This window comes from Marmota monax, unplaced genomic scaffold, assembly GCF_021218885.2.
Source record: "Marmota monax isolate L192 unplaced genomic scaffold, Marmota_monax_Labrador192_F-V1.1 WCK01_AAM20220418_F8-fsc00196, whole genome shotgun sequence".
In the NCBI taxonomy this organism is placed as follows: domain Eukaryota; kingdom Metazoa; phylum Chordata; class Mammalia; order Rodentia; family Sciuridae; genus Marmota; species Marmota monax.
In genome coordinates this window covers 1,880,705-1,892,909 of record NW_026694390.1, presented here as the reverse complement: position 1 = coordinate 1,892,909, position 12,205 = coordinate 1,880,705, and the positions used below count along the sequence as shown (strand labels likewise).

The 12,205-nt window shown below is 48.9% G+C and overlaps 1 protein-coding gene across 8 annotated transcripts in view; it reads left to right on the top strand.

The window, feature by feature from the left end:
- Fam193b (family with sequence similarity 193 member B) overlaps positions 1–10,606 on the top strand; it is a 31,692-nt gene extending 21,086 nt beyond the window's left edge. For 6 of the 8 annotated variants that reach the window (XM_046468087.2, XM_058586636.1, XM_046468089.2 and 3 more), the window contains 5 exons: positions 5,441–5,545; positions 5,870–6,890; positions 7,045–7,120; positions 7,963–8,060; positions 10,209–10,606. In XM_046468087.2, coding sequence (XP_046324043.1) covers positions 5,441–5,545; positions 5,870–6,890; positions 7,045–7,120; positions 7,963–8,059 — 1,299 coding nt within the window. In that variant the 3' untranslated portion in view covers position 8,060; positions 10,209–10,606. The remainder of the gene's footprint in view (positions 1–5,440; positions 5,546–5,869; positions 6,891–7,044; positions 7,121–7,962; positions 8,061–10,208) is intronic. The other 2 variants (XM_046468088.2, XM_046468092.2) reach the window with 1 other exon arrangement.
- The last annotated feature ends 1,599 nt before the right edge of the window (positions 10,607–12,205 follow it).

Below are 12,205 nucleotides of genomic sequence, written 5' to 3'. Positions count from 1 at the left end.
TGTTTCTTGGCCTCAGAAGCTGCTTACTGGATTCCTCCAAGCCGAGGACTTGCTTCATTCGGTCATTTATTCATTCAGCAAACACTTCTATAAACAATGGGAGCCAAAGTGTGCTGCATTTAAGTTCTCGTCTGGGAGAAGCTCAGTCCACTGGGGAGACACACAAAACTGGACAAGTACATATGTATGACAAGCACTGGAATGAGGGAAGCCCCCATCCTGCCCGAAAGTGGCTTTACAAGAGGCTGACTTGTGAGCAGAGTCATGGGGAGTGAGGACACATACATCAGGAGGGCCTCCTGGCAGCTGGCACAGCACACTCCACAGAGCTTGCTAAAGCCAAAGCTGAAAACAGCAGAGAGGCAAGACACAGAGGAGGCAAGGGAGGGCCTCGGGTCCAGCTGAAGATGAGCTTTGCCTCCAGGTGAGGGAATGTTACTGGACGGTTGTCATCAGAGAGTGTGCTTGAGATTTGTACTCTGATTGTGGTGTGGTGGTATGGAAGGTAAATTGAAGGGTGCTAATTTAGGCAGGAAAACCTAGAGTTTGATGCCCCAGCCAGGAAAAGACAAGCCAAGGGAGAGATAATTGAGGGTGGGGCAGCAACAGAAGAGAGAATTGCAAAAGAAGCAGAAGTGACAGGCCTGGGTGATCTGATGGCAGAATGATGGTGGTGCCCTTCACTGAGCCAGGATGGCGTTTACAGAAGACTGAATGCAATTGGGTTACATTTTCTCAGAGGTTCCCATGAAACATCAGCATGGAGAAGGAGGTGCAGGGTTAGGAGTTGCCAATACAAAGATGTAATTGAAGCCATGGGATTGAAATGGTCCTCAGGGCTAAGGTTTGAACCTAGGGAGCTATTCCCGAGCAGCCCTGCTGCCAGGTGAGTCCCAGAGCTTGGTGAAGTATTCCCTGCAGCTTTATTATCTCTTTGTCCACGTGTCCCCAACTGCATCTGCACAGTGCCACACCCAGAGGAGTCCAGCATCAAAGGGGTTTAGGTTTGACAGTCAGCTAGTTCCTGTTCCTGGGTGGTCAAACAACCCTAGAGCTCTGGAAGGCAGAAGTGATTTCCAGCTTTCTCTAGCCCAAAGAATTACTAAGATCCTTCTGCAACTTGAAGGACTAAGCCAAGGAGTTCCACTGCTGCCTTCAGAAAATGGTCAGCACTTTTATGTTCCCATTCAAAGTTGCCAGCGAGAGATTTTCAGTAAGCTGCAGTGTTCTTACTGGCCTCTTAAGGCAGCTGTCCCCAGTTAGGTCCCCAGAGGGTTTCCAGGCCTAATGTGCTTCTAATGAACTTGTGCCCTTTCCCTTTACTCATCATACTGTTTACTCACCTTTTCTTCTTGATAAGCTGTCTCTGCAAGCTCAGTTCAGATGTTTCCCCCTCTGCTGACTTCCTGAGGGAATTCTTCTGCTATGCTCCCACCACACCTTGGACATCTCTCTCAGCTGCCATTTGTCATGATCTTTTCACTCATTCCAAAGCTCACTGCGCAGCCACTGTTTGCTAGGCCCAGCCTAGAGGCCAGGACACACACAAACCAAGCATCCCTGCCCTCTCAGATGTAAAATCATGGGTCCACAGGCAGGGACACACATACATGGGCAGTTGCAATGTCAGGTCATTATCTGTTTAGACAGCAGCCTTCACTCTGAAGTCCCTCCACCTGCCAAAGTTAACCACAATCTGGCTGACCATCGAAACCCAGTTTCCCAGCAGCCAGATAGTGATGACTGCTTATTCACTCCCACTTTGGGAGTGTCTGTTTCCCATCCCACTTCCAGATCATGACCCTCTCACCTTTGTGTACTAATCCCTAATCTTTTTTTTTTAATTTATTTTTTTAGTTGTACACAATACCTTTATTTTGTTTATTTATTTTTATGTGGTGCTGAGGATCAAACCCAGGGCCTCGCACGTGCTAGGTGAGCACTCTACCGCTGAGCCACAACCCCAGCCCCAAATCCCTAATCTTTTGAAGCTGAATTCCTGGCCCCACCATTGTAACCTCCTCCACTGAATAATGTCACCTGATCCTTTCTCTTATGCCCACACCAATCTAGTATTCACTCTTAAACTGAGTAAGTATTGGTAAAAGAGCAAGTGAACTGTCCCCATCACTCTCTCTCGCCAGTACTCTCAATTCCTTGCCCCATTGCCCTTCTGTCAACACCTTCTCAGAAGAACTGCCCCTCCCCTTCTACACCCCCAAAATAGTACATGACCAGATCTGCCTGGGGCTCCTGGCCAGGTGTTCTCCCTTTGCCTGAGCCCCCACATTGCCTGGCCAGCTTCCATAGCTCCCTAGTCATCTTGCTCCACCTTATGCCCATTTGTACAGCCTCTTTGTCAGAATTCCATTCTCCAGCCTCCAGGTCCTTCATGGCCCCCTTCCCCTTATTTTTGGTAAATAACCACTTTCCATGTCAACAAGGAAAAAAACCATTGGACAGGCATTCTCTCAACTGATCACCTCACCTGCAAACTTAACTTTCCTCCTTGTTGGGAGAAGAGTAAGCCCTTCTCACCCAAACCCATGTGGTCCTTTTTTGCCTCCTCAACCTAGCATGAGGCCACCTACTCTGGAGCTGCAGCCTCTTCTGGGATACTTCCCATTGCCTTTCACTGTGTCCACTGCTGTCATTTCAAAGCAGAGTCTTTGTCAAGCTTGTAGCCTCTCCTGTACCTTTCCTCTCATCAAAGCCACCATTTCTTGAAAAACAATGTCTGTGTTTACTGTCTTCACCTCCCCCCTTGTCAGCTCACTGCAGATTGTTCTTCATCCCTTTGCAGAGTCACACTGATTTCTTTGTTGCCAAATTCAAATTCTGTTCATCCATTTAGCAACCTTTGACATTTTGTGTTTTCCTTTTCAAACTTTGTCTTTGGCTCCTCCGCCCTCAACCAAACAGGGCCAGGAAAGAAGCAGTGGGAACACCATCTTCTCCAGTTTTCTGAACTCTCAGACCACTTTCTGTCTCCTTTGTGAGCACCTGGCCCTCCCACTTGAGCACATCTCCCTGGGAGAAGAAAGCCATGGAGTTTGCACTATACTCCCTGCACTTCAAATTGATATCCCCTACTGCTACTGGGCTCCTCCTCACGGATGTCCCCCAGACACCTCAAACTCAGCAAACTGAGCTTGTTATCTTTCTCCATTGTCTCGTCAGTGGCACCACCACCCACCCTGATTGCCGAACCAAAGCTCACCTCTGAATGCCATTCTGGAGGAGTGCATTATACTGACAGAGCAGTGGGCCTTGCAGTTGGACCTCAGTTTGAAGCTCTGCTATGCCACACTTGCTGTATGACCTTGGGCAAATCACTTAACCTCTAAGCCTCGGTTTCTTCATCCATAAAATGAGAATAACAGGAGAACCTAAGTCAGATTATTGAGGATGAAATGGAGTGATGTACAAAAAGGTTGGGCATAGTGCCTGGCGCATGTCAACGTTCGGTCTATGGAGGCTGCTGTAGCAGCCACAGTGGTTGGGCAGTGTTTTCTCAACACATCTCATTCTCTCCCTACCCAATACCAAAAGTCCTATCCAGGTGGCTTTCCCAGTTGCTCTAACCAGTCACTTCTTTCCACCTACCGCCTCTACTTTCAAAGCCTTACGTGGCTGGCTGAACATTGTCCTCGGGCTCAAACCAGAACCCAGTGTGGCCTGCAGGCTCCTTGGGATCCAGCCCCAGCTTAGCTTGCTAGCTTCATTTCTCAGCCTCTCCTCTCTCACCTGCCTTCCCAGCCCCAGCCCCTGTCCTAGCCGCTGTCCCACACAAAAAAAAATAAAAATAAAATCTAGACTCTGACTGTACCTTTGAATGGTGTGTGTTCCCTAATGATACACTTTTCCATTTCCCAGCTTTTAGGCTTGCTATTCCTTCTGTCTAGAAAGTACTTGTCTCAACTTTCTCCAGGATGATTTCACTCAGCCTTCAGTGCCTTCTCTAGGAAGCACTCCCTGATGACCCAGTCTGGGATAGGAGGATCATTATCTCCCTGTAGCTCTGAATTAAACAGCCTGTTTATGTGTCTTCTCCCCCAGCTGACCAAAGTAAGTGAGGCAGAGACCATGTATGGCTGCATGCCCATCGCCTAGCCCACTGCCTCACAGTTGATGGTTAGTTAATGGTTGGCAAATGGAATTGAAAGCCATGGCAACTTCTGAAGATCATTCCTGGTGTATTATCCAAACTCTGTCATTTTACTAGCCACATAACCTGAGCCAGTTCTGTATTCTTCCCAAAGTCAAGATTCTTCATCTATAAATTGCAAATCGCGGTGCAGCAAGGATAGTAATAAAGATTAGAGGAGTCGGGTTCCTGGTATGTAGCAAAAGATGTGTGTTGCTGTGCTTTCTCCTTCTGTTCATATCAGAGTATATGGTGCTAGTACGCTCCCTCCTCACCAGTACATTTCAGATATTTTGGTTCAGCAGCAAGTTTTTTCTCTGCATGAAATCTTCCATGGACTCTCCTGTCTAACAACTAAAAGCAAAGCTGGTATAGGGAAGCAGTGAGGGGAAAGGGCCTCTGGGCCCTTGGCCATCCCATGGCCTCCAGGCCCTACACACAGCTAGAAATCCTGCTTCAGGCTATACTGTTGCTCACTTGATCCCTCACTACCAAGGCACAGCCTTAGCACTGGGGAAGGAACTTGGCACAGACTTTTTCTCCCTAATAGATGTACATCTATGTAGTAGGTGTACTACTTTTTCTCCCTAAGTCACAACCTGGAAGGTTAGGTTCAGAGAGAGTAAGTGATTTGTCCAAGGTCCCCAGGGACAGCTGACCTTAGTCAGTAATAGAGCCAGTGTTCAAAAGAGATGAGAGAATAAATGCCTGCCTGCTAGGATACAGGGTCACCCACTTTTAAGTTGACTCTTAAGGTGGTGGCAAGCTCTCCTTTTTTCTCCTCAGATTCATTTTTCTGCTTTTCCCCCTTCATTCCCAAATCGAAGGAAAATACTGAGGTGGTGCAAGTCATCCAACACCAGGTGCTCTACCACCACATTCTTCCCAAGGGTTCTCCTCTCTGCTTCCTATCTCCTTCTAAAGGCCTTATTTGCCTGCTGATGCCTTGAAGTGGGGGTGATGGCCAACAAATTGATTATTCTCCAGATCTGAGTCCATCAAAGCTTATTGCAAGGTCTCAGAGCCTCCCTGGGCTGAGGGACTGCTTTTACATGTTCCTGGTATGGCTGTCCATGTATGCCATTGGGCACGCTTTGAGTGTGGCCTCAAGTCATTGAGGCCAGCATAGTCATGAGAAGCATTTCTGTTGGAAGGGCACTCAGATGTAGCATCAGGAGGGCACATGCATTCCCAGCCACCCAGAGCAATCACATCTCCTGTGACAGTCTCATAGCACCCACATCTTCCTTCCTTTAAGACTGTATAATATGACTTTTCCCCTCCCGCCTGCAGAATTGGAGAGACTGCCTCTCCAGCAGCCATGTTCCTCACATGAATCCCCATTTTGGTCTTCAGAATTATTGTCCCCATTTTGATGAGTCCACAGGGACCCAACTGGTAAGTATATGAATTGCTCAAGTTCACACACAACTCAGGCCAGGGAGGCATAACTTGTCTCTTTGAGTCCCAGCCTCCTTAGGCTGTAGGACCAACACAGGGGCTTGGTATGAACAAACTATAAAAACCTTACTCTCTGGGGAGGACAAACCTGTCTGATCACATTTCACCCTCATTCCGGCAGTGTCAGGGAGCAGGCCAGGATTATGAGGCTGTGTCTCCAGCAAGTTAGTGGCAAAGCTGGGTCCCAGACCGATGTGTCCAGTGTCATATTGTGTCTGATAGCTGACAGACCTCTGCTGAAACTGCCTCTTATATTGGCAGGAAAAAGAGAAGGCCCAGTTGGCAGCAGAAACTCTGAAGCAGGCAAATCGTGTTTCTGGAAGCCAGGAGCCAAGGCCTGCCAGGGAAAGGCTCTTGGAGTGGCCTGACCAGGAATTGGATCGGGTCAACAGCTTCCTGAGCAGCCGTCTGCAAGAGATCAAGAACACTGTCAAAGACTCCATCCGTGCCAGCTTCAGTGTGTGTGAGCTCAGCATGGACAGCAATGGCTTCTCTAAGGAGGGGGCTGCTGAGCCTGAGCCCCAAACTGTATCCCCCTCAAACCTCAATGGCTCCTCAGAGCAACGGCCTGACATCAACCTTGACCTGTCCCCTTTGACTTTGGGCTCTCCCCAGAGCCACACGTTACAAGCGCCAGGTGAGCCGGCCCCACCGTGGGCAGAAATGAGAGGTCCCCACCCACCATGGACAGAGGTGAGGGGCCCCCCTCCTGGTATCATGCCTGAGAATGGGCTAGTGAGGAGACTCAACACGGTGCCCAACCTGTCCCGGGTGATTTGGGTCAAGACGCCTAAACCAGGCAATCCTAGTTCTGAGGATTCAGGCTCAAAGGAGGTCCCCAGTTGCAAGCAGGAGCTGCCTGAGCCTGTGGCCACAGGTGGGAAGCCACGGAAAGGCAAAAAACAGGGTAGTCAGGCCAAGAAGAACGAGGTGAACCTGGCCTCCCATCCTCCAGCCAACACAGAGGTTCCCAGTGCCAAGAGCCAGATATTTGGCTCCAAGCAACCAGGCAAGGCCCCAGAGCTTCCCAACACAGGCAGCTGTGCTGAGGCTGGAGAGGGCAGCCGAGGGAGCAGGCCAGTATCAGGTTGGGCTGACAGCCCCAAAACTGAGAAGGAGAAGGGCAACTCCTGGCGGAACTGGCCAAGTGAGGTCAAGGCACGTCCTTCAGAGCTGGAGTCTGTACAACCCCCAGGCTCAGCAAGGCCACAGAGCTTACCCCAGGGCAAGAGCCGCAGCCGCAGGAGCCGCAACAAGCAGGAGAAGTCGGCCTCCTCGTTGGGTGAGTGCACCAGGAACCAAATAGCTGGCCCCGCACCCCCCAACCAGGCCACAGGGTGGAGGGCAGTCCTCGTGTATGGGCAGTGCTGCCCCCCAGAGCATGACCCCAGAGGCTTGGCTGTGGGCACTGAGCCCTCCTGGCTCTGTCTTCCTAGACGATGTGTTCCTGCCTAAGGACATGGATGGGGCGGAGATGGATGAGACGGACCGAGAGGTGGAGTACTTCAAGAGGTAGGTGTGGGCTCATAATTCCCCCACTTTGCAAGGGGAGCCCCTGCCTATACCCAAGTCCCATATTGTACCTTGAACTTTAGAAAGGCCTACTCCCTGGCTCTTTCGGGTACCTCACTACCCCTCCAGGCCCTGCCACCTAGCTGGTCTGCTGGAACCCAGGGAGCCACTTTCCAGAATGGAACATCTAGGAAGGTGCAAGGCATAGGGAGGATGTGACACATCAGGCACCCCCAGACCTGGGCTTTTTCCAGCTTTTATTCACTCTTTAGTCATTTATATTTCCTCTACCATGCCTGGGCAATCTAGACAAGGAGAGATCGAGAAGTATACAGCACAGTGATCAGTGCTAATAGAGGTGTAAGAGCATGAGGCGTACAGGATGGGAAGAGGATGGGGGCTTCAAACCAAGCTGGGGGACAGAGGCAGGCCAGGAAGCTTTCCTAGGAGAGGTGATACCCAAGCTGAAACCTGAAAATTAAGACTGAGTTGGCCAGGGAAAGCATACGGCATTTGAAGTGTGGCCAGGGTGTACCAAGGTCTGAGGGTAAGGGAAGCAAGCATACTTAGAGAAATAGAAGCCCACCCCATACATTAGAGAATGAACTATGAGGTTAGGAAGGAGCTTGAATCTCAGGTGGGGGTGGTCTTCCTGTCCCCCTGGCCTCATGGGCAGTGATTCTTGAGCCAGCAAAGCTCCCATGCCTGCCAGACCCTGATACTTGGGAGCACAGAGGTTGTGTTACATCAGCTGGTTTCTTAGTGGAACACCTAGTGTCCGCTAAGGGGTCCAGCGAGGAAGGGAGGGAACCTCTGATATGCTTCTTCCTGTCTCCCAACAGGTTCTGTTTGGATTCAGCAAAGCAAACTCGTCAGAAAGTTGCTGTGAACTGGACCAATTTTAGCCTCAAGAAAACTGCTCCCAGCACAGCTCAGTGAGGTAGAGACCCCAGGTTACTTGCATCCCCTGTTCTCTGCCATCTTATGTGCCCATTCTCTGCTTTGGGCAAGGGGTTTGGATTTGGGGCTTGTTGGCCGTGGTCTCTGTACTTCTACAACAACCCCACATAAGCCAGTTGGCAGTGTCCAAAAATCTAGACCCCGTCTCTTTTCTTGCAGCCACTCATCCCAGGCCTCTGTTGCTTCACTACTCCTTTCTGGCAGATTCTCCTCCTGCAGGGTCCCTTCACGGACTGCCATCCCTGGGCAATCACCACCAAGGCTTAAGCTGTCTACCAGCTGCCAGGCAGCTGCAGAACCCCTGGGGCTGCCCTCGCTCCTTATACAATCAGGCCTTGGGTTTGGATCCCACTTGCTTAGCCTGGTTCTTCAATGCAGATGATGAGAGTGGCTTCCAGCTGAAGCAGTGTGAAAAGAGAGCCAGCCCCAAGGGAGCAGTGAAGGGCAGATGAGTGAGAACAAGGATTTGTAGATTCTTCAGATACAGAGGATTTTATTGTGGGAAAAGTTCCCTGAAGAAGATAGTAACCAAGCTGCCTCCAGGAAGAAGAGACCCAGCCTCCAGATGGCTCTGGCCTTCCCTCTAACTCCCTGCATAGTTCCTTTTGTCTATTTTTTTATTTTAATTTTTAATTTTTAAATTTTTGGTTCTTCTGGGATTGAACCCAGGACACTTCACCACTGAGCTACATCCCTAGTCCTTTTTATTTATTTATTTATTTTAAAATTTTTTAAATTTTTTTTTAATTTTTAAAAATTTTTTAGGTATAGATGGACACAACACAATGCCTTTATTTTTATGTGGTGCTGAGGATCGAACCCAGGTCCCTCCCGTGCTAGGCAAGCTCTCTACTGCTGAGCCACAATTCCAGCCCCAGTCCATTATATTTTTTACTTTTAAACAGGGTCTCATTAAATTACTGAGAGTCTTGCTAAAAGTTGCTGAGGCTGGCCTCGTATTTGCAATCCTCACATCTTGGCCTCCCACATCTCTGGGATTATATATACCACCACATCTGGCTGGTCTGAAATATTGACGTTGGATGATATTAGACTGGGTACACACCCTAGGAGAAGGCATTTGTCTGGGAACTTAGTGCAGAAAAGGGCAGCTGGCAGGTGCACCTTAGTGCTGGGCTTGGGGCCTTGCAGTTGTGCACTCTCCTGTCTTAACCCTGAGTTGTGTCCCTGGGGTAACTACACTTACCCTTCAAGACGGTGGAAAGCTGGGGTAGGTAAGCTGAGCTCATTATCCCTACCCCTGTTCTTCTCTTTCCAGTGCCAGAACAACTCTCTGGGCTGAAGTAACAGGCTTCCTGGACCCTCAGCTCCCTAGGGACAGCCTGGAGAACCTGAAGCCAAGGCAACCTTCAGGGCTGCACTCGGTGTGGCATCCTTGTGCTGTCTCTACATCAGGACTATCTTATTTAGACTCCCCTCAGCCCTCTGCTGGGGATGCTGTGCTCCCTGATCCACAAGATATCCATACCCTAAGATTATCTTCCAGGGTTAAGGTGTCTTCCTGCCTCTTTTCCACCTCCACAGAATCAGGAGTAACAGACCCAGGCACTTCAACTGTTGTTTTCCTAATGAGAGAAAAAGGGTCACATCTCCCATAAGCCAAATTCCACTGTCATTCAGGAAGCCATATCCAACCATCTTCTCCCACCTTGACTGATCTCTAAAACATGCTCTATGCATGAGAAAGCAGTGCTGGCATGGACTTGGGACCTAGCCCAGGCTGTGTCCCTAGAGCCTAAGGCAGGAATATGAGTACAGAGCTGGCTTTGTCTAGTACCTGCCAGTGGGAGAGCAGATAACTAGTAGCTACTTAGCTACTTAGTCCTGGCCCAGAAGGGTATTCTGCAGCAGGGGTCCTAAGATCCTCAGAAACTATCCCTCACATGCCAGAACCCCAGCCCAGGACTAGGGTTCTTTCCCTCCCACCCCCCAATAGGGTCTTAACCTTCTTCTTCTGCTCAAGGTGATCCAGGGAATCTATTCAGCATTTTCAGCCTAAGGAACAAAAATAGGAGACCATTGTTCTTACCTCCACAGGGACCCAGAGTCCGTGTAGGTTGGGCGTGCACTGTTCTCACTGTGATCCTGCTCTTTTATTCTTTCTCAGCCCTGCCTAGGTCAAGCTTCTTCAGGGCATCCTGAGGCCCCGACTGCCAGCTGAAGGTCTACAGTTTTTCCTCCCACATGTCCTGCCCACCTGCCCTGACCCCTCCCTGCTCCTGCCATCCTGGACCAACCAAACGCTGAATGGATGCTGTGCTGTGCTAGAGTCCCTCAGGACCTCGGCAGAGCCGCTTCCTGGTGCTATGCAGCCTCCACACTCAGAACCTGGGGACTGGGCTGGCCTGTGCTGTGGGCCAGGGGCTGATGGTACTGCTGGCCCAACACTGCTCTCTTTGTGTTCAGTTTTTTGTTTTTGTTTTTATTTTATTTTTTTTCAATTCTTTACTTTTGATACTGTGAAGATCTTTCATGCTGAAAGATAAAGCAACATTTGGACACAGAGTTGATGTGAATGGTGATTTGCTGGTCTGGGTGGGGGATGGGGTGACAAATATACTCAGAAGCATGGGATCACCTTAGTCACTAATCCATTGTCAGCAGTTTGTCCTGGTTTCTATTAAATTTCCTTAGAATTCTTCAAAGCAATCCTAAATGGAACAGTTAGTCCATTTTACAGTTGAAGAAAGTGACTCCACTGAACTCTGACCAAGCAGGACTGAGCAAAGGCCTATGTAACTGTGGGGTCGGTGCCCTTTCCTCCTGTTGGAGGGACTTTGGTATGTGAGTTTGAAGCAGCCCCTCCCAGCTGTATGTCTCAGCTTGCCCCTTGACAAGATGGGTGATCTGCAAGTTAGATGTGGTCTTTCTGCATGCAAGGGTCTAGGAAAGATCATGGGCCTCTACGGACAGTGCCCAATAGCCTGGCAAGTTACAGGTTCCTTACGCTGCCTTAATTTAGTCAGGGAAAGTTAAGGGTAAAATGATTTTTTATAAATTAGATCTGATTTCCTAGAGGGAATGGGACATGTAGTCTAAGATAATGAACCAGTCTGTAAAGTCAAGCAAACTGTCTCATCCCCCAAATGGACGGAGGTGTTTTGGAAATTCAGATTTAAATATGTATATCCTAAAATGACTCACATACATTTATGTCCAAGTTCCCTGTCTCCAAAGTAGTTTTCGTTACTAAAGCCAACTCTTAACTTGAGCTTATGTGGGGTGTTCTGTGTCTAGAGGAGAGTTCTATAACTGGCAAGAAGGCTCGTGGAGCTTTATAAACAGGACCAGAAATCACAACCTCCCCTCCCCACCCCCAGGTTGAGCCCCACCATGATATGCGTGAATGTGTTTTCTAAAGAAGGGAAACAGCATTTGACCACAGGCAAGCAATTCCTGGTCCCTGATTTGTTCCAGTCTCTGAGGAAGTGTGAACACTTCCTTGTGAAACCTTTCTCTTATATTTATTTGTGTTCCTCTTCCTGCCATTCTTGCACCAAGCTCCTGCCTTAAAGTTGAATTAGCATAGCTGTCCAAAATGTGGCTCCATCATGCCAAAAAATCAAGACCTGATCAAGTAGTCCGTTTGCTTACAGAGAAAAGCTTATGTGAGTGTCATTCAGGGTCTTTTGTGCCTGGATGCCTGATGCTTAGCACTCATCCCAGCCATGCAGTCTCTAGTTAGGCTTACTACCTGTAGGATTCCCAACATTTTTTTTCTCATCTTTCCCTCTTCCCCAATTATCTTCCTTCATAAATTCCTATTAATCCCACATCTCAGATGAGAAGCCATTTGTCCTGCCTTTTTTCCAAACATGGTTTGTTTTCTGTCTTCTCAACTAATCCATAAAACATTCACATGCCAAGTGTATTGTCTTGTTCATCCTTTATATGCTTCAGCACTATGAACAGTGCCCAGCATTTACTCCTATTAAACATGAATGAAGGAAACCATGTTATTCCTCTTTACTAGTCCCCAGTGAAATTGAATTTATAACTTAACAGTCACTGCCCTGCATCATCGGGGCCCAGTATCCTTTTCCTACCATATCCCTGGCTACCCCGGCCTCTCACCAGCCATGGTGATCTCTTTATTCCCTGAAG